At 35.3% G+C, this 23043-nt stretch overlaps 1 protein-coding gene across 1 annotated transcript in view; it reads left to right on the top strand.

Annotated features, from left to right (window-relative positions):
* Positions 1–18785, top strand: part of LOC107100230 (angiopoietin-4-like) — an 81663-nt gene extending 62878 nt beyond the window's left edge. The window contains exons 3-11 of the mRNA XM_015398645.1: positions 2334–2489; positions 2572–2693; positions 9321–9405; positions 9785–9932; positions 10015–10127; positions 10585–10686; positions 10785–10951; positions 13547–13680; positions 16314–18785. Of these exons, the coding sequence (XP_015254131.1) occupies positions 2334–2489; positions 2572–2693; positions 9321–9405; positions 9785–9932; positions 10015–10127; positions 10585–10686; positions 10785–10951; positions 13547–13680; positions 16314–16474 (1188 nt within the window). The 3' untranslated portion in view covers positions 16475–18785. The remainder of the gene's footprint in view (positions 1–2333; positions 2490–2571; positions 2694–9320; positions 9406–9784; positions 9933–10014; positions 10128–10584; positions 10687–10784; positions 10952–13546; positions 13681–16313) is intronic.
* The last annotated feature ends 4258 nt before the right edge of the window (positions 18786–23043 follow it).

Here is a 23043-nt window from a genome sequence, read left to right as displayed (position 1 = left end):
GTATAAAAATTGAAGAAATTATTTGATATCTTAGCTATATGTCATCTTCCCCTTCTTTGTCTTAGTTAAAAGCAAATCACCAGATAAAACATGAGCGTGGGCCAAAAAAGAATCTGAATGACAGGAAAGTATTTTATGATTAAATAATACTGTGGTAATTCTTTCTTTTTACACAATCTACGTAAGTTCATATTAGTACTCTAAAAAAATACTAAAATATACATAATTTTCTTTAAAAAATTATAACTTTTATGTTAGTTATGTCATAGTAGGAATATAAAAGTGTAATTGGATTAATAAAAAAGAACATAATGAAGGTCATTTTTGAACTGAAAACTTTGCAATAGTTGTTTTCATAAATAAATATGGAGCCCTTAGCAATAGCAATTCATATGTACTTTATGTATAATTTATACTGTACCTAGATTTGTGTTTTGTCTATAAGTCTTTTAAATATGTTTGCATACTTTGTGTTTTTTTTAACATAAATTTTGATTTATGATCAAATGTGTGGTACTTTTTGTAAAGAACAAAAACTTAAGCTCTGAATAAAAACTATCAAAAAAATGAAAGAAGGGAAAGGCCCATATAGAGCAGTATTCCTAAATTGATGCACAAATGTAAAGACCTTTGGACCCAAACAGTAACTGTAAAATGTGATAATCAATAAAAAATAAACACCAAACCATGTTTGAATTTAAAAAGTCAACACCCACCTCTGATCTAAAGTCCACAGAGCCCATAACTTTGCAAAACAAACTACTTGTAAAGTTTTTTGCTATGGGATTCCTGCAAGAAAAGCAATCTGCACCAGAAAATGTGGTCAGGGTATTGGGACCTGAACTTTGCCTTATTGGTTAACTGGCTTTCCCAGTGGGACCAATCTGTTTGTTGGTGCAGCAGTATATTTATCAACTCTCTGTGCCTCTCAGTGGCAGTGATATCCTGAGGATGTGGAGTCAGAGGCATGAATAGATGGCTGTATGGACAGACTGTTTATTTGCAAGCCTCTGAAGGTCGAAACATGGCAAAGAAGGCTGGCATTAGATGATATTCCCAGAGATTCTATGACCTGTTTCTTTCTGTCCGTCCACTATGATGTGTTTCATTTGCTGGACTTTATGTACGGAGTGGATGGTTTCAAACTTACTCATTTTCAAATGTCCTGGAAAACCAAAAGCTGTTTTGTCATATTTCTGCTTTACAGGTGGAAGATTGCTGTGATGTCCTACAAATCTTTTTCTTGCTGTCAATAACTTACATTTTACAAGGAAATCAAATAGCCTAAAGCTAAACAAAAGCCATCACAATCAACTTTAGACTGGCAGATGGACTCACATTTTATGAAAAATATTTGGGCATAAAGAGAAGATCATTTTCCTAGTTGGTGAAAACCCCCTAGATCCTGTGGTTGCAAAACGAGACAAAATAATAATACCTAAACTACTGAGCTTAACTAAACTACTGAGCTTAACAGGTGGTAAGAAGGGTATTTGTTTAACTGCTGTTTTTTGTTACTGTGACCAAAAATCTTTACTTAATATTTGCAATGCCAACTGAAAACAGAACAATTGTTTGTACTTCTTTCGAGTCAGCGTAGAAATGGTTTAATAGACAAGAGCAAATATAGGTGATCTCTTTCCCTGGCTCACACAAACCTCTATACATCAACACATGATTCATAATCGTACTTAGAGGCTGGCAAATTAATTTCTAGCAAAGTCTGGCTACTGTTTCTCCCCATAAATCCTCTGAAAGGATTGTTCTTAGTTTCTTTCATACAGCTTTGCTTTTTGATTCAGTCTTATTTGATCAAAATGAAATTTTCCAGTGTGTGTTTTTATACATTTGTCAGATTTTTTTATATTTTTCATACCTACCAAAGCCCAGATTATTTTTATTAAATTTCCATTCATGAAGTAACCTGGCATAAGCACGATTGATAGATGTAGTTCCATTCTGTTCCTACATGGTATCAATCTGGGAAGCCTACTATAGAAAGTTTTCGCAAAAGGGAAGAACATTAATCACAATTCTTCTAAATGATTGGTACCTGCCTCCCAAGTCGACCTTCAAGCTAATCTCAGCATCAGTAGCAAATGTGACACATTCCATTCCTGATTTATTTCACAACTAGTGGAGTTAACTGATGAATTAAACTTTTTTCCAAGATCCTCCCAGGAGGAACGTGCAAATATCTTTCCCTTCAACAAAGACAAAAACAGCATCCTATTCTCAGTGTTCAAGTTCTTCCTCAACATGCCTTTTGTTTATCCTGAAAAATTTGCAGCTGACACTTATCAGGTATTTTCTTTTTGTGTGTGTTTCTGCAGTTGGAAAACTTCATACAGAAGAGTTTAAGGCGAGATGCAGCTAACATACAGTCGCACGTTGTTAACAACCAAACAGCCGCAATGTTGGAAATTGGAACAAACCTCCTCTCACAGACAGCAGAGCAGACACGGAAACTCAATGTGGTTGAGGCCAAGGTAAGACGTTTTTCCCTTTAATTTGGTTTTAGTATCTTATAGTAAAATTCTTGGATTAGTCAAGATTCTCTTCTCTCACCAGGTCCTGAACCAAACATCTCGAATAGAGATCCAGCTTCTGGAGAATTCACTGTCCACCAACAAACTGGAAAAGGAGCTCTTACTACAGACCACGGAGATAAGGCAATTGCGAGATAAGAACAGGTAATACATGTTTTCCTCAGCTAAAATATTTATAAAATTTCTGCTTTACACTTTTATCTTGCTTAACGAGACAAATTAAAACAGGAATTGGGCCTAGATTTGAGAAACCAAAACTTACCATCAGTAAAGCCTCTGTGATGGACTAATTCACAGCTGAACTGTTTAAAACTTGAGGTAAAGTTCTTCTAATCAAGTCCTGCTAACTATCGAAAATTAACCTTAAACATCACTGAGAGAGAAAAAGGCCATCATCTCCATCAATAAGAAAGGTAAAAACCAAGAAATGAAGAACTACCCAGCCATCTGCTTGCTCTCCATCATCAAACATTTCCTCATGGAGATTAATAATCACAGCATCAAAAACACAGACGTTGGTTGTTGTCTGCTGTAAGAAAAGCTTGCATGATGGGAAGCAAAACATCTCCAAACTTGGACATCTAGTCCAGTGGATTTTTTTTTTTTTTTTTTTACTTTTTTTGGAATGACTGATCTGGAAAATCTTCACCAGCATATCTGCTGTAAGAAATTAATCCAAAAAAGGCTCCTTGTTTTCCTGACCTTTAATTCTGATGTTGAATCTGATGTTCTTAACAACACTGTGCAAAAATCATTCCGAGACCAAAGAGTGAGAATAATCTGACACAGCCAGGTTGTAGCCAATCTAAGGGAAAGCTCTTTTTTAGATGATGATGGGGATGCTAGAGATCTCTTATAGTATTTGCCTCACCCAAACCTATAGGCTCAATATTAAGGCAGACAATCAGGAAAGTTATTGCAACCAATGGTTAACTGCTGTATGTCCCTTTTAAATATTATGTGCCACCATTGATGGAAAAGGGGCTAAGGTTGGAGAAATTGTGTAATATTTATTTCAGTGTCCAGGTCCCTTCAATATGATATCTATGATTAGCCTCTTTACAAGGAGCAAGTACATATTTTCCATTCAACATTGTCTATCTTTCTCTTGGATCTTTCTTCTTTCTGGATCTTAGACCTGGATTATTGTCAAACAACATTTAAACAAAGTTGAGGCTCTGACCACTTTGATGTCTCCATCAGATAAAGTCATGGTATTCCAGATTGAATCTTTTTATGAGAACAAATTAATGACAATGGCATTCAAGGTCAAGAGAGGAAAAGAAAAAAAAAGAAAAAAGAAATTACAATATATTAAATTAAACTTATTTAGGCAAAGTCTGAAAAAGATTACAGACGGCATCTGACCTTGTTAGGCAGCCAAAGCAAAACACATTGTACAAGGAAAAATTCACCCATTCGGTGGCAAAGCAAAACAAGATGTTCTGTTGCTACAACTGATAATCTGAGAGTCTAATGCTGCATTAAGACATTTGGAAATAAATACAGAAATATAAAACATATCCTAAAGTGGGCATATTGTTCATCTGACAGAATAAGAAGCTGAGTCATAATGTAGAGAAAGTCAAGTAAACCCAAAGTGAAGGTGTTATTGGATGACTGAGCATCCCTACCCTACATGAGACTGGACAGAAGTGTGGTTAAATATTGGTTTTTAACTAAACCAAGTTTGAGATAAATGTTTAAAACTAAGAACTATTGCAAACATTATACCTATTCAAGTAAAGCCCTCTGCTGTTTTGACAGCAAATGTCTGCATTTTTGTGAAAATAACAATTCTCTAAAAGTTCTACTCTGTTTTATTTATGGGTCTCTACTGGCAGATATACTACAGTCTTTTCATTAATCCAACGTTGTTTAACAAGCTGTGTTTTGATTTTCAGTGAACAGGAACAGGACAAACAAAAAAGCTTGCTTTTACTGGACCACTGTCATTTATATGGTTGACCATAACTGAGAATTTAGGGGAAAAAAAAGAAAATACAAAATCTTTTTTACCAGCTATAAACATGTTTAACCCTGGTACAAACTTTGCGGTATACTGGTGAAGATTCTCAGTCATCCAGGTCATAGTCATTCCAAAAAAAGTAAAAAAAAAAAAAAAGAAAAAAAAAAAAAAAAACGCCTGGACATTGTTTTCCAAGTTTGAAGACATTTCGTTTCCCATCCAGGAAGATTTTTCAATTTAAAATGTCTGGATTAGAGTTGAGTTCCAGGCTTTATAGCATAGCCCAACAAAGCCTTGTTATGGCTTAGAATACATGCAAATATGCAGGGGACCAAAACATCTTGCCTGGTCAGCCAGGCCAACAATGACCCTTAGCACACCCTTTTCAGAAGCATAGCGCGGTAAAGGGTATTGCAGATCAACAACGACCTCAACAGCTCCCCATTACTAAGGGGTTGACCTGTTCTTTCAATTTCAATTTGCATGTTTTCTGGGCCATAACAAGGCTTAATCCAGACATTTTGAATTAAAAAGGTTCCAGGATGGGAAGCGAAACATTTTCAAACAAAACAAAGTCCAGTGGGTTTTTTTTTTTTTTTTTTTTTTACTTTTTTGGAAAAACTTTGTGGTGTTTTCTTTTTTTATTGTAGTTAGTTCTTCACACAAATTGCATGTCATATTTAGTTTAAGGTCAAAATGTGTCCTTTCTGCCTTATCTATATTATCATTTATCTATAATGGAACTTGTCCTGACCTTCATTTATTTTCAACCCCTTCTATGATCTAACTCTAAAGCTAAACCTAAATCTCACCTCACTCAAGGAACCTAACCCGTAGCACCCCCAACAAAGATAGGACAAAAAAAGTCCTCAGTTTACTGGTAAAATGTGAAAAATGTTTTATCACTCATTTACAAATATAAATACACCAACACATACACATTCAAAAGTAAAAAACAATATCAGCTACACAATCACAGCTGCTAACGTATAAGTCGGAATATTTGAAACCTAAGTAAGTTGGTGCAAAATGGTGGAAATTTGACCTCAGCTGTTGCTGAGAGACCCGCCAATATTTTGATTCACAATATTTTGAGTATATTTCATTATGGGATGAATTTTGACAATGCAATGAGTGGTGAGAGCCACTTGGTGATAATCAAGCGTGGTCTCTGTTTACAGTAATCGATATTACATAAACAGAAAGGATTTGAGAAAACAGTACTCTTAAAGTATGCAAGAGATTTCCTTTAGGTGATGCAACCTTGTATGCCCTGAAAATGCAGAAACAAAGCCTGACAGCAACATTTTAGTGGATGACATCAGAGCTACCACTGTTTTAGCATCACTGCTTCTTTGAATCAAGGATTAAGCTGAATAAACTGCTGATAGGACAAGAAAATATCCCATCTAATAAATCATATTTTCAGCATAACAAATTACCTCAGATTTAACAAGAAATTGACTCTTAGCCTGTTAATACTTGTGCTTCATACTGATTTTAGCAAGAAAGGAATACGGCATTCCCAGTTTTTGTTTTTGTTTGACTTAATTTCCACCATTATTCATCGGGACATGTACTATTTGCACAATTTGTCAAAGAAAATGTTTGTCTTTTGTTTTATCGAGGGAGATTACTCAAGGTAAAAGTCAAGAGCTCATAGATTTTAAATTATTAAATTTGTTTTCTTAATTAACAAGCTAAATGGTTTATAAATATTTGCATAATATAGATTGGATTAAACAAGCAACATTATCATTATAACACAAAAAGAAAATGTAAACCTAAAATGAGATTTATTTTCTTAACATGAGATAAAGATAGAAACTGCTATAAAGATGAAAAAAACATGATAATCAAATAGCAAACCTAGTGTCTCTAAGCTCGGTCATCTTTCTGTTTTAATTATCCAATGCACTGCCTTTTCTGGCTTTACTTTACATATATTTTATTTCATTTTCTTCAAAAAATAAATCAGCAAATCAGTGAGTAAAGGATATTTGCTTTGTGTTTTATTTAAGTTTTTTATTATAGTTTTGATAAATGTGTTTGTGCACATGCTTTTAATGACGATCGTATTACAAGAGACAGTTTGTGCACATCAATTTACACCAGGTGTGAAAATGGGTCCAGACTGAGCAAATGTGTTTGAGTCTTACTTCATTACATAAATAAACACGTTCACTTCCAAACTCACATGCAGCTGTGGACAAATGGAAAGGACATCCTGTAGGTCTGCTCGAATTTCTGCAACATCCCAGGTTATGCTCCGTGACCTTAACCCTGGAACAGATCGTAAAATAACATACGAGAGACTTTTGTCAAAATACAGCAATCAACATGACACAGGCAGATCTGAAAGCATGGATGTGATAGAAGTGAAACACAATCTTTTATTTAGTGTGAAAAATTATGTTAGCATAACTCAAAAGTGGACTGTCAAGGATGAAGTTTTTAGTGCTGGACCCAGAAATACAGACAGACAAGTTAAAGATACAGGGTAGGACAAAGGAAAGTCAGGTGCACATTTCACAATCCAAAGAAAGTGCACATTATTTAGGAAAAAAAATCCCTTTATTGTCCCACAATTACTTAATGCATATTGAAATGCATGCTGTTGCTTAAAGCACTTAAAGCATACTTTTAGAGATTCAAAGCCCCAAAACTGCAGTGTTAACACAAGGTCTCACGGAAATGTGTTGTTTGTTGTTTTTAAGAAGAATTTATTCTATATAAAGAAAGAGATTCAACTTACCAAGCAATTTTCTGCCGGGTTTAAATCATGTGAATTGTCTTCAACCCACACTGAGACAAGTTGATGTGTTTTAAGTTTTAATTTTGTTTTCCATTTTAAACATTTTTTAGTATTTTACATTGTTTAAGAAAACTAGTTGGACGAGAGAAATAAAATGCATGGTGTCTTAGAGTTTTTGTACTTCATAAAGCATTATATATGTTCAGGCCATTTTATCTATCCATTAATTTGCCCAAACCATATTCCTGGACAACATGTTATCATGAAAGACCATACTGTACCTCTAAGAAGGTTATGGTGTGTCTGTTATCTTGGAATCTAATGACATAATTAGCTTTTGCTTGTTCAAATTAAGTCAAAATGTCTCTTTTAAATATTTTAAATGTCATGCAAAGACTTTTTTGCCTAACCTACAGTTCTTATATTTAAATCTTTTTTTCCACACTGTAAATATGCATTCATGCCCACACATCTTATATGTTCCCCACTAACCACTGTGCCAGAATGGTCCTTGGCTCTCCATCTGTCTCCATCAGCGACAAGAATGTTTCCACGTTCACATGTAGGTCAGCATGTTGAAGTGATCACAGCCAGGAGCTGATCCTGGGTTACAGCTCTATTAATGGCACCAATGTCTCACCTGCTCATGTAAGATAATACCACTGCAATGCATAAATGAACAACATTGCAGATGCTGATGGAACATTTTATTGAAATTTTCCAGATGTTAACTTTCTTCTCTAGCGTTAACACCAGGGCTGCTCATTTAGATTAGCTCCAAACCCCAAACCATCATAAATTAACATAATATGATTACTTTTTACAAATGAAATAGAAGAAATGGTATTTTCATACCATTAAACTCGTATTTTTGTCATTTTTATGAAGAATTCAAAGAAATTCCATATTTAAAGTAGGTGGAAGTATTTTAGCTGTTGTCAGATGGATTCTTGTTAAATGTAGCATAGATGCTAAATATCTCCTCTTATTCTGTGTTTGTTTCACTAAACATGTATTTTGCTACAAATTAAAAGAGATTTTCTTCCAATAATGTTGATTAAAAAGTTAATTTCATACTTTAAGAGAATATTTTTCTATAGAGCGGCAAGAGCCGTTAGGTGTTATAACGAAAAGGTAATTTGCATATTTATGCTTTTGATCCATTTCACTGGATCAGAATTTCTCCAAAAATTACCCAGTTAACAAATATTAGTGATTGATCTATTGAGATAGAAAATCAATGCATTAAAAACTGTTGGTAAAAACGGAGGATATGAATGAACCTTAAAAACATTAGAACATGAAACATGTTGGATCTGTTCTCTTTTTGATACTTCACCACTGTCACACATTCCCTCCTTTTCCAGATATTCCTGTTGTTGCTCTAACCTTAGTCTGCAGTCGTCTTTCAACAGCTGCACTGGCAGCTACATAGCAGAGATAACAAGACCTGGGGTCTGAGATGGCAGAATAAATCACGGTCACAGAATTAATCTTCATTTCACTATTTAAGTGTCTTTAACGACTGGGAGTAATTTAGCCTTTACAAAGTTTGCTTCATCTCACTCAGAATTAGAGTTCAAGTAGTGGGAATTTGAGTTCTCCCTCTGCATCACTTTTATTTTAAAACTAATTTTTGGTGTGAACAGACCACCAATCTGCATTTCTTTAAAACGTTTTATCCTCCACTCGCAATTTATATTGGATCTAAATGTGGACATGAAGCAATATTGCAAAATAGTTAGTTTCATTCTTTTAACTTCAGAGCATTCAGCTTGAGTGGTTTGGTATATAGAAGAACTGACATCAATCTTAAGAAATAATCAATGACAGAGGAAGGTGATATTTTTCTAGGATAGAGCTTTTTTATGCTGTTATTCTCTAATTCCTACAAGTATTTTGTAAGAGCTCAAAAAACTGTTATCAATGCAATTAAAAAAACTGGGAAAAAATTATTATCTCATATCCAGTATGCATAGCAGAAAGTTGGTGAATTGTTTTGGGTGAAGGTATCTTCTGTCTGACTTCTTTTCTATGTTTCTTTCAGCCATTTGGAAAGCAAAGTTCAGTTGCTTGAGTCTCAGCAGAGAGGAGAGCTTGAGGACATGAGACTAGAGAAGAACCGACTGCAGGTACAGTTAATGAGCGGAACATCTGTGTGTTATTAGACTAAAGAAACAACATTTGCTCTGGACTGTTTAGACAGGTGTCTGAGAATGTATTATAATTTAAATTAATCATGAAACGTTTCTCAGATGTGTATACCAACTATATTTTAACAGAGGCATAGATATCAAGTCCTCCGGCCATGTTTTATGTGCGAAAGTTTAAACACACACAATAAAACTAATGTCAAGCACAAAATTGTTAAGAACCAGTTTGATTTCTGTCAGAAAAGTTATGATTTTATTTCAGCATATTATCTAATGTTTAAACCAAAATGTTTAAATTGTATTCATAATATCTTAATACAGACATGAATTAAACAGCGATGAACCTTTTGTTTTTCAGTCTGTGATCAGGACTCAGATGGTGGCTATAGAGTCTCTAGAAAGGCAGCTGAGAGTCGCCACCAGCAACAACTCTGCCCTGCAGAAGCAGCAGGCCCAGCTGATGGAGTCGGTACACACCCTCATCGACATGGTGGCCACGACTACAGGTATGTACACAAACATTAGGAGAGGTATTGTGGAATGAAATCTTATTGTTTCAAATTTTATTGGCATGTGCTTTGCTTTCAGGGTCGCCTCCTCGGAGCCAGGTGTGGAAGGACTGTGCAGATGCCTACAAGGCTGGTCATTCTGCCAGTGGTCTTTACCACATTTATGTCGGTAACAACACAGACCCTGTTCAGGTAATTACCTTATGACTTCTCCAGAGTGCACACTCAAACTACCTGACCAAGGAAGTTATAATATCTGATAGTCAGTAGTAGTCACAAAAGGTCTAAGAAGTTTGCAGCATAGAAAGGGTGGAATAGTGGAGTAATCTGAAGGAAGGGCTAAGATCCATCACTGTTGGCAGGTTCTGCTACACCCCCTTATAAAAAAGGTGTGTGATTTATTTTTACTACTGTTTAAGACATTATATTTTTTGTCTGTCACTGAGACAAAATAAAGGTGAGGGTGTTCAGTTTTCTCTGATTTTCACTATATTTAAATAGCACATTTTACTCATTAAAATTTACAGCTTATTTTCAGTTTTTAATGCTGTGTGATTTTGACTTAATGAGCCAGTTTCAGTTTATTTCCCAATTTGCTGACATTAAATCCAACATTTGTGTCAAATATTCCACATTTCTCCTTCTGAAGGTGTACTGTGACATGGAGACGAGTGGCGGGGGCTGGACAGTCTTCCAGCGGCGCTTCAACGGCAGTGTGGATTTCCAGAGGAGCTGGAAGGAGTACAAAATGGTCAGACTGCTTCACAATGACAGCGATTAAAATAACAATGACGTTTAATCAATAAAGCAACAGTTCACCTCACATCTTGTCCTCCTCAACTATCACAGGGTTTTGGAGACCTGTCGGGGGAGCATTGGTTGGGCAATGAAGTTTTACACCTGCTGACCAGTCAGGGTCAGTACTCTCTGAGAGTGGAGCTGCAGGACTGGGAGGGAGTCTCTGCTCACTACCAGTATGACCGGTTTACACTGACCAGTGAAAGACAGCAGTACAGGTAAGACACATAAACGAGACACTTCACTGAAAAAGGAGTTGTTTAGATAAAAGGACAAGATGTGTCTGGAGCATTATAGAAATCTTCTTAAAGGTATTGTGGAGGATTTTGTTTTAGAGGGTTGGATCATCAAAATAAGTGGTCCTCCTAATTGCCAATCATTCTGGTGATATGCATACGTAGGGCCAGCCTACATGCCTGTCTCCATTTTCAATTACTGGTGGTGAGTCTGACACGGGGGAACATTTGCAAATCTTCTTTTGGAAAGGAAGTTTGTATGAGCGATGCTAACAGCAACTTTTAAACAGAACGTGCACAAGGAGAAATTGGCAAATTCATGCTCTTGGACGCATTTTATAGGCGTTCCCTCTTGGGAGCGGGAACAGGGTTGTGCATGTGCATTTTTTTTAAGTGGAGAGGGTCGGTCTTTTGAAAAAATTGCAAAAATCCTCCACTATTCCTTTCGTTTTATGCTTAAATTTAGATTTAATATCTTCACTAAGGCCTGCTATATTTACTCAATTAGTACTTATTTGTAATGTCCTGTGAACGTATATCTGCTCGAGAGTCTGTGAATTTACAATTTGAATGAGAAGTTAAAGTCCCAGCAAAACTTAAGTCATGATTAAGTTCTGTACACCTGCTGATTAGAAGATTTTATTTATAAAATACCAATATATAATAAAGAAAAATCACCTTTTAATTATTCAACGATTTCAAAGTGTTGACATATTTTGATATTTGTGGGGATTTATTTATTTATTTATTTATTTATTTATTTATTTATTTATTTATTTATCTTTTTGCTCCGTAATCACTCTGGAAAGTCCTTCTTTTTACAATAGTTGCATATTCAGTAATAAATAAAGAAAAGATAATCATGTATGACAAATACAAACGTTTATCTTTATACAACAAAGTACCTAAAGGCTCTTTTTGATTCTGCTTCTCCATATCAAAAGCTTTAAACTTCTCAGTAGGTAAATTTCAACTCTTGACTTTGTATCACTGATGGGTTTGCATGTCAAGGAAAATTAGAGGTTAACTGCTGGAGGTCATTGGAATGACTGTTTGACTTTCTTGTCCAAAGTGTCTCAAGACAGATCAGGCAGAAATTGATCAAAATCCTAAATGAATGTACAGTAGCCTGTCACCTACCAATGCATGTGAGATTCATTGCTGTATCAGGTGCACACAGATTTGTATTAACTAGAATGACAAAGAATGAAGGTAGGTTTCATCTCAAACCTGTTAAAATAAAATCCGCATTTTGGTAGCTTTGACCTAACCTTACATTATATAAGAAAGCAGTGAAGAACTCTTGTTGAAAGAAGATGGAGGAAATGGTTTATTTTCCTGCTGGCCAAATAAAGGTAAATGCCTCCTCATCAGTCTCAATTGAATAAAAATAACTCAGACGGCTGCAGTTCGTCCAAAGTGCTGCTGTCATGCTATTCACTAACACCGCTGAGGTGGAGCACATTCCATCGCTTCTTAAATCACTACAACGGCTCCCCCTGTGTCAAAGGGTAGATTTTAAATTCCAATTACTTCTGTAAAAAGCACTCAATGGCCTCAGGCCTGAATATATCTCTGATTGTCTTGAAGATTACAAAACATTGCGATCCCCCCGATTGTTTTTGACAGGTTTAGTGAGTGCTGATAGAATCAAACTCAGTTTTAAATCCTCTGTACCTGTGGAACAATTCAAAAAAAGAGAGCAGTTCAAGTTTTTGTATTTTATATTTACATATTCAATTTTAAGGGTGTCTACCTGGGGTGCTTATTTTTCATCTGACCCAAATGTTTTTCATTTCTGACTGTATCCTACATGTGCACTCTGAGCCAGATGTCTCTTAAAAATGTCATTTTTGTCTCATAATGATAAAAAAAATCCTCATGATTCCTAAAAGTGGAAAAAAAAAAACATTGAGGCCAGAACAACCGCAGATCAGATGTTGCAGTCCTGTTCATGTTTAGTTCAAAGTCTTTTTTTTTTCTCTAGTTAAGCTGTCTAACTGTGATTGATTAATAGTTAGTCATTAAGGCAAGGAAAAGGTTCCTAGAGTCAATGTATGAACAAGTCTTATGCCTACAACTTCTATAAAACATAGATAGGTGATACATAAGCATAAAATATTTATCCAGAGGAAAGGCAGAAGTTTCATTAGAAATGTAATTATTGGTTAGTTATTTATCTGCTTAGTTAATAAGGTATAGTGATACAATTTTTTGTCCTGTAGCGCCCCCTCTGAGCCTCTTTCTGTAACTTCTATCCCTTTGGTCAAACTATACCTATACCAATAAGTTTGAGGTTAGATGCAATGACTGGGCAGAAAAGAAGTGTAAAAAAAAATCAAAGTCCAATTAAAATAGTTTACATAAGTATAACACTATAAAGTATAGTTTACTACTGTATACTTTATAGTGTTACAAACTATCTGGCTTATTGATTCTAAGATAAAAAGAAAACATATTTTGATAGTCACTTTTTTCACAGTTCTGTGAGAAAAAAAAGCATTAAAAACATGAAATTTGGAAATGATTAACCTTCTTTAACATATTCTGTTCATGATTTTCTCTTTCTGCCCTCAGGTTGTATCTGAGAGGTTACAGCGGTACAGAGGGAAGGCAGAGCAGCCTGATCACCCACGGGGCCGGCTTCAGCACCAGAGATCAAGATAATGACAACTGCGATCACTGCAAATGTGCCTTGATGCTAACTGGAGGTTTGTTTTTTTTTGGCTTTTTTTGTAGAGTCAACAGTTTCAGTCAGTTCTTACTCTTTATTAGAAAAATTATCTTATCGAAAGATAAGCTGCCAGCAAATCAATGAACTTGTAATGTTGATATTTCTTGGGGCAGATTGCTATAGATATAATTTTATTACATATTAAAACCAGTGTTTCTCTATTATAAATGACCGTGAAACGATAATTTAGCTAGTAAGCACATTTGACTGCTTGAAGAGAATTATTGGTAGGTTGCTAGAAGGTTTGGTCAGTCAAACATCTGTCTCTGTCCTCTGTCACGACACTTTCACCTTGAGCCACCGCCAACATAAACAGCTCTTTGGTTCTCCTCAGCCTCCCCTCCATGGCTTGTAATCGCAGATTAACTTAATCGTTTTGGCCAAAATCCCTGAGATCTCAAAGGAAAAGACTCCAGCAGCGACCATTAGTCGTAGAGTCTTTTCAAATCACAGCAAATTTAGCGAGAAAGACAAAGTAAAATAAGAAACAGCGGCTGAGATGGAAAGAGCAGAGAAAGAAAAAGAAAAAAAGACAAACACAGCTCCATCATGTGTCCCTCTAGGCAAAAAATACATTTGCGCCCAATTTGAAAATAATGAGTGCTAAAAAAAACCAACATGTTGTTTGTAAGAATTTCAGTGTAATTTCAGACACGTGTCACAAGGCAAAGTGAAAGGCTCTATATGAATCAGTCACATTTGACAGATCTTTCTAAAGGCTCCCATTAACTTCTAATGTTCATGTTGATTTGTTTTTGTTAGCAGAGTAGCGCCAGACATCATTACAAGTTTGAAGAATGCATTTAAAAGAATCAGATATCAACAATCAAACATTAAAACTCTCCTTTTCTGTTAGGTTGAACACCCATACTTCTCTATTTTACATATGAAAGTCTATTTAATTCTATGTTGAAGCATACTCTTGTCTTTGTGCAGGACTTTTGTAAACACTGAGCTTTAAAAGCAGAGGGAGACGAATTGTGGCTTTAGGGAAGGACTGTGTTTGATTCCAGCATCAGAAACTTGTGTTGGCTGGTTGCTTTTAAACTTAACTACAGACCTTCTGTTGTAGATTTAAATGGTGTTTATGTAGTTGTTTGAACTTGACCATGCTTGTTAGCTGTGAATCTAACACAGAAAGCAACAAATTTGGTTATAAAGATGTGTTTTTTGTTAAACAATCAGTTTTAAATAGCCTGGGGTTTCGAAACTGTGTGAATCCATCCATCTTCTACCACTCAGGGATCACATTGCAAACAAAGAATGACAGAAAAATTGGATTATTACAAGAATGGAGACAGGTTAAGGTCTCCCTTACACACTGATTCCAGATTGTATTAAAGCACACACAAAAAAGAAAGTTCAGAGCCATAATTAGAGTATCCAATTCAATAAAACTTTTAGATGTAGGCATTTATTAAACATGAGCCAGAAAAAAAAAAGGTTTTATTGGGCCCTTAAAGAGAAAATAGTTGGGGCCCCCAAGAAGCAGGTATTAATGCCATGGGCATGCTGAGGATTTAATCGCTCACATTCATGTTAATGGAGCGTTGCAACTCCTGAGCTGCTCTCTAACCTAGAATTAACATGAAGACAGCCATGTAGGCCCCTGCAAGTATTCCAAACCATGATTATGTTAGGGCTGCAGCAACAGCCTGCATGTTGTATTTGGCCCAACCGCTGCACACCGGCAGAAAGATTCAAGTGCTTACACAAACGTTTCGACAGAAGGAACCTAAATGGACAGCATGAAGTTTGTATCTAATAAAACACTAGTTACATTTTGATCCCCCCCAGTCTTGGGCCTTTGTCGTTGCGCCACACTGTGAAATAGAAATTGTCATGGCTCAGAGAAGAGGACCCAGTATTCAAGGCAAGACAGTGGGATTACTCAGAAAGCGTTTATTTAAGCACATGTCTGTGAAAACTAGCTGCTAGGGTGTCTAAGGCAGGAACCTTTGGTTTTATAGTTCAGTCCGTACCCAGAGAACGGGGTTGATTCCAGCTAGATACAGTGGTTGCCACACAGAGACTTCCAGACGCTGAAGCCTTGAAGACAACAGAACTGGCAGGAGATCAGATCCAAGCAGATGAAGAAAGGCAGGACAATCCAGAGGGCAAAGTCAAAGCCAGTGTGGAGGTAGTGCTCAGGATTTAGAACCAGAAGATCAGAGGTCTGAAGAGTTTCTGAAGGGGCATTTGGGTCGGTGACAGGAATCAGTTCCAGGTTAGGTTAAAGGCAGAACAGGTCAAGATCAGGCAATTGGAACACAATCAGGTATGAGAACTCTCACCAAAGGCTTGAGAATAATCTGGCTCTTATGACTGGGAGCAGGCAGGTTAAATAGAGACTGGAGCAGGCAACACAGATGAACAGTAATGAGAAACTGGGTGGAGCTAGACAGGTGAATGGAATGTGTTATCAAGCCAGTCATTGGTGCCAAAATCATGACAATAAATGGCTCTTCTTTACTTATTACCTATTTTCAGGAGTTAGTGGTAGATTAATGGTTCTGGAAAGCAAAATAGTCACCCCTCTCATTATCTCTCCTTCCTTTGTTTCCCAATCATAACTAGTCTTTCTCCTTGTTGTGCTATTCCTCCATCTAGGTTGGTGGTTTGACGCTTGTGGTTTCTCCAACCTAAACGGCATCTACTATACAGTTGGCCACAACATTCGGAAGCTCAACGGCATTAAGTGGCACCACTTCAGAGGCCCCAGCTACTCCCTGCGTTCCACTTTAATGATGGTCCGACCCTACGACTTCTAAGAAGACCCCTCCACATTTTAGACATCTGAATGTTGGCAATGATCTGAAGCATAGGTCTGGATTCTGTGTTCCTCGTAACAATGCGCCTTACCTTCTGCTCCATGGTCCAGCCATGGTGCATCCTCTGGATCTGACATGGTACAGTCCTTTATTCATGACCAATAACTGATCCACCTTTGAAGCCTTGAAGACTAAAGAACTTTACACTTACAAGCACCACTCCGATGAAAGATAAAACAATATAAAAAAGCAAGTTCATTATTTAAATTCATATTTTAGATGTTTCTATAGTAGAACATAACTGCACTGCACATTGCCTTTGAAGCCACATGTTGACATAGTTGTTTATGTACATTCCCAAAGACATGAGTTGTGATAAAACATGCTGTTTGAGTAAAACAAATACAAATGTGTGCCAGCCCCTCGAAACTAATGTGGGTCAAATGGATCAGCCTGCTAGCTGGATTTTAGATTTAAAGAAAAGATCTTAATACTTTCCTTCCACACATGGTTACCACATGTGAAAGGTTTGGATGAAGTCAGGGTAGCATGTTTAACCATCATCGTTCCTTATTTCAAGGTTTAAAGCAAAACTTCATATATGCAAATAATGCACCTTATTAATTTGATCACAATTATTCCTCACTCTTCTTATCAAGCAAACCAGACATAGCATTGTCTCTTTTAACACTTTTGATGACGTTTAGATGATGGAAAAAAAGGTGTTAACCAAATGAGTTTTGGTCAAAACGTAAGGAAAACTGTTTTTTGTTTGTTTTTTTAGTTGTTGTTTTTTTTATGTGGTCCAACATCATGTTCACTAAAAAGTATGAAAAAGTGGAATATCATCAAAAACTAATTTATTTTGGTAATTTAAGTAAAAAAGAGTGAAACCCATGTATTATTTATGCTTATGTCTAATGATTAGATTCTGATTAAACTGATTAGATTCTGATTAAGGCTTACAGCTAAGGAAAGACCAAATTTAAATCATTAAAAAAAAAAAAGACCAAATGACATACATCCATGGATTGTAGATTACATGGCAACTATGCATGGATTGCTGCAACAGTGGTATCTCTGATTGGCTGGTAATCAACTGGTCAGGGTAACCAGATGATTTCTTGGTGCAGCCCTGGTTATCTGTTATTGTTGTATTTGGAAGTTTTTTTTTTTGTTTTCTCCTTGCTATCTTCCTTTTTTTTAATTTTATCTAAACTGATTTAAATGTTTTAAGCAAAATTTGGCCCTGTTTGTCCTTTACACACATCCAAATTGAAAGGATCAATGTTTTATTTAGCAAAGTTCTTCCAAAATTATGCAGTAAAAACAAGTAAACAAGTAAAAATGGGATACAACAACAACATAAATGGGAAAAGGTGTAAAACATGGAAATTGATAGAGCAAAGATGATTGTCTCAAGGATTTTAGGATGGCAGTAACAGATATTAGTCTGATGCAGACAATTAACATGGTATCTGTCATGTACCTATGTTGCAATTCGAAGCTGTAAAAAACATGAGTGACTGCAGGTTCTCTATGGAGTTTGTCATTTGCTCATCAGCTGCAGTGAAGCCAAAGAAGTATTGGTGTTTTTGGCAATGGGGCCATGGACCAAATTCCACAAGAAAATGTAATCAACATCTAACTTTAGGCAGACATACAGTCCTCTAAACGTTTGTGGTAGATGCCTGGTCTGACTTTAGACTTATTGAAGCACAAAGGATTCGAGATCAGTAAATGAAATGATTTCACACATGGATTCTCTTTTTTTCTGCAGACGATGTGACATTGGTTTTCAAATTAAATTAAATTGTTACTTGTATCTCAGTGAGATACTTTGAACCATTGAGCAACAGTTTGGCCCTTCCTTATCTCATTTATTTAATGTGATTCAGACATCTGTGGGTCAATCAATCAATATGATAGTTATCCTCCAGCATATGTCTTTATGTGGAATAATATCTTTTGAATACTCAAACTTTAGAATTGCCCTTTAATCCTTTCTCTTCTACTTAACTTTCTATTAATGGTTGGAAAATGGACTCTGCTAACAGCCAGCTTCTTCAGCCTCCTTAGCATGACAGGGAAGACTATAAAAATGATATAATGCAACATTTCTGTATTTAAAATTTGTGTTTTCATTAGCTCTAAGCCATAATCTTGAAATTAATACTATCAGTGTTTTACTTGGATATTTATGATATATGAGGTTCACTTTTAATTGGAATAGTCAAATTTCTTTACTGAAATGCTCCTCTACTTCCAAAAAGATGATTTTTTTTTAGGAAAAAAATAGCTGACAAAATGATGTTGTATGTATATATATATATATATATATATACACTTTTTTTTTTCTTTACTTTATTCAGATTTAATCAAGGACGGAATATTTATGAAATCAAAGAACCACAAGTTGGAAAGTTCGAAAAGAAAAAAAGACTGACCGAAAAAAAGAGAATAATCGGCAGCCTGAATGAAGCTTCTCTAAAAAAAACACAGCGTGTACATTGAGCCAAGGCTTTGGATTCAGATTTTGTTTCAGACACTCAAAGTACACAATTCTGGCACCAAAGAGTTTGAAAAAAAAAAATGTGCGAAGAGGATAACAAGGAGACTTGAAGTAAAACACAGCTTAACACAACTGGAACAAGAAGAGGACAAGATAATGTGGGGAAAAGAAATGCTTAAATGGATGGAGTGGATTCGATGCCAGAGCATCAGGAGACTGTAATGGATAATCATCCAGCAAAAGGAAGTGATTCCTCTCCAACGTCTTCAATCTGTGATCTGGTTTCTTTCAGAAGGCGGCTGGCTCTGACTGCTCTGGAAACAGGGCCAAATGAAAATGTGCAGCAGGACTAAACAAGGAGTGTGTTGTTGTTGTACATCAAAATCAAGCATTGTTGAGAGTTCCCTTTGAGATGCAAAAAACAGACTAATGGACAAATATTAGTGTGTCTCAAATTCTGATTGTGGTGTATAGTTTGTGAACAGAAAATGACTTACTGACACATTGTAAATACAAATGGAAACTGACCAGTAATTGAAGGGCGGGTTGATGTAAGTCTAGCAGCTGTAAAGATGCTGAGTATCACAGTTTTCACTATTGTTCAGGAACTATAAGCACGCAAACTATTTTTTATGCAATTATAAAGTAATATGATAACACTTACTGGACACTGATAAAAGGAAAGTGAACAAAATAATCAAGAAATAAACAAATCATTTGTATTAGCACATGCAAGCCAAATCCAAAGTACTCGTTCTTCTTTTGTTTTATGTTGGGTAAAGATTCTGGACCATGAAATGAGAAAAGAACAAACAAAATACAGATGTTGGGATTGATTGAGTCCAGATCTTCAAGCAAATTAATGTGGTTTTGATTATTTTCCTTATCCGAACGATGTGGGCATTTTCTATTTTTTCTTTCTATTTTTTTTTTTTCTGTTGTTGAAAAGTGCATTTTATTATGGTTAGTGAATTAATAATCTCCTGGCACTCATTCAGAAATAAATCAGTTTAAGAACATTTGTTATTCTATTCAGTGCATTGGTTTCCTTAATTCTTCATTTGAAATAATCTAAGACACACTGAATTACATTGTATTACATGCTTCCATTTATGATTAAAAAAGGGAAGTAAATATGATATTGGAATCATTCTGTGTCTCCTTTGGTTCACATTTCAGATACCAGGTAATGCTTCTCAGTTCTGTTCAATAAGTCCAGATCGGTTTTAGTGTGTTGTGGTTTATTCATAGAATAGAATAGAATAGAATAGAATAGAATAGAATAGAATAGAATAGAATAGAATAGAATAGAATAGAATAGAATTTAACTTTATTGTCATTACATTGTCACAAGTACAAAGAAATGAAATGTAATTTGCATCTATCCAGAAGTGCTATAGAGGATATAAATATTTATTTACACTTGCACAGAGACCATGAATGTATTGACTATAAATAGTATAAATATATATATATAAAAGCAGAGAATAATTGCAAGAAGCTATAAAACAAAAAAATATGAAAAACTAAATAAAGAGTATACAGGCAATTTTCGTCATATGATGAAAGATTAATTTGAATCAAAAAGACCTTCAGACTGAGACAGAACAGACAGAAAATAGAAATTAGGGCAGAAAAAAAATAATGTTGCCTGCATTACAGAAAAAAAAAATAGTGGCAACAATTAAATTTTCAGTAGCAAATAACACATACTGTGTGTTGTAATAAAGGAATGTAAAGGCGTAAGAAAAGTCTTAAAAGCTCAAGATTTGCTGAAGATGTTCTTGAACCACAATTAAATCTTGAACCTGATAGTGAAGAGCTGATGATCTGTCAGTTTGGTTGTGTTGAAGCAGGGATGTAGCTAAGCTGCAGAACAGTAGTGACAGTAGTAATTGTCAATAAACGTGAGCATCAAGTCCATAGATATAAAACTCAGGTATATCTGAGTTTGGAAGCATAAACACCAGGATTTAATACATTCAAGATGCTATAATTACTTTCATAAACAGACTAATGTTAAGATCATTGTAACCTGTGCAAGCCTAATACTGTTTCTTTTATCTCAATGAGAAAATTGAAGACAAGAGCAGGGACACGTTTACTGTGCAGACCTCTGCAACTGAACTTGACATTTTTATTACTTCTTCTTTATTTTTTTGAGCGAACTAGATTCATGCACAAATACTTGAAATGACATTACATTATGGCTTTTTTTTGCATTAAGATATACACTGGGATATAACTGGCAAAGTCAAGACTAATACAGCTTTACAACATTTCAGGTCAGCGATTAACCTGATTATGTATGTACTAGTTTTGGTGAAAGAAAAAATGAATTAGGTTACTGTGGTTAAAAAAAGCTGAAGAAATTAAACAACCTGATATTTTAGATGACAATATCGTTACTTTTCTTTCTCGTTCAGCAGCTGCTCCATGATTTATTATTTTGATTTGTTATTAAAGAGAAAACCCAGCAGTTTTTTCATTGCTACTGAGTAAAAACTCTTACATGGAGTACTTAGTCTGGTTCAGGTATATTAGCCTTAAGATAAAGTTGCTGTTTATTTAAACTGGACAAAAAGTGATGCCAGAAACCAAGCATTCTGTCCTATGATATAATGTCTCTGACAAAACTCCTGGTTCTTCACAAACATTAATTAAATTGCACTTTCTATTGCAAAGTGAGCAGTTTTAGAAAACAAAATATTATTTCCAAAGTGTCTATAAAGACATTTATTAGTACAGCTGCAGAAAAAATGAGCCAAAAAAAATTCATTCTCAGGCCTTCTTGTTTTAGAATCCTCAGTTTGTGCATGTTAGTGTCTCTTCCACATGTTCCCAAGCCCCCCACATCCTCGCTCACATGTTTTTAATGAATGCTTCAAGAGATTTGGATGTGGTGCTGCTTCTGATTCCCAGTGGTGAGACATAACAATCCAACTCCCCACCTCCCACGACCACAAAAATAACATGGTTGAGAAAAAGAAATCAATTTCTATTTCATATACCATTATAAACACATGTCTTTAAACTGCTAAGAGGACATTACAAAACCCAAGGTAAATCCAAGGTATTGATGTTTTGTAAAAGACTGATTGACATCAGTTAGAATAATGGGTATTCCAACAAAAGGCATGTGCTAAAAAAGCTCTGGGGAAAATTATGAACCATTGAAACTATTAAAAGTTACATAATTTTCATACTTTAAGTTGTTCTGAATAGCAGCATCTGCAAAATGACTTTAATGTAACTGAATCCTATTTTCGTAACCTATCCAAAGTGTGTCTTTGTTTGCCAAGTAAGAACCCCAGCTGTGAGGAAAATAACTGTCATTATGCATCAGCGAATCCTGCATCTCTGTGCATCTGTGTGCAGCTGACCACTAATCAAGACAGCAGAATTGAGTGTTCAATCAAGAACTAGTTAGATAAGGTCGAAGTTATTCATGAAAATTTTAAAGAAACAAGTTTTAACCTATAAAATACGTGTATATCTAATAAAGGGTAGGAAAAAAACAAAGTAAAAATAGTGACAAGGAATTATATTGTCAAAAGTTTCACACTAAATTCAATAACAGGACGAAAATCACAACTTAAATTACTATCATCGGGAAAATACATGTCTTATGTCAGTTTTTACTTACTGTCAATAATGCCGTAGTTTTATGAAAGTACTCTACTGCCTCCTTGTGGATAAAATGTGTACTATAACAAATGTGTCCAACTTGTAGAGACTTTTAATGAAAGAAAAAAAATATCTCAGAGTATAAGGTTTAAAGGAAACACTCTTCCACCAACGACGCATTTTTTTATGGTTGGAGACTTATCAAAATTATTATCAAACTTACAGAACAAAAGTTTTATGAATATGCACATTTTGGTGAAAAAGTAATATGGTCTATTTGGCCAAAAATAACTATATAAGCAAGAATGATTAAATATTTGAATGGCCATATTGTAGTGATTTTTTTCTTTCTAATGTGTTTTTGCCCTATGAATTAAACTGTTCTCCTTTTACTTTGCTTTTTAAGGGGATTGTTTGTCCTATCGCGGCA

The sequence above is a fragment of the Cyprinodon variegatus genome, unplaced genomic scaffold, assembly GCF_000732505.1.
Source record: "Cyprinodon variegatus isolate N-32 unplaced genomic scaffold, C_variegatus-1.0 Scaffold947, whole genome shotgun sequence".
Lineage (NCBI taxonomy): Eukaryota > Metazoa > Chordata > Actinopteri > Cyprinodontiformes > Cyprinodontidae > Cyprinodon > Cyprinodon variegatus.
This window is presented reverse-complemented; position numbering and strand designations above follow the sequence as displayed.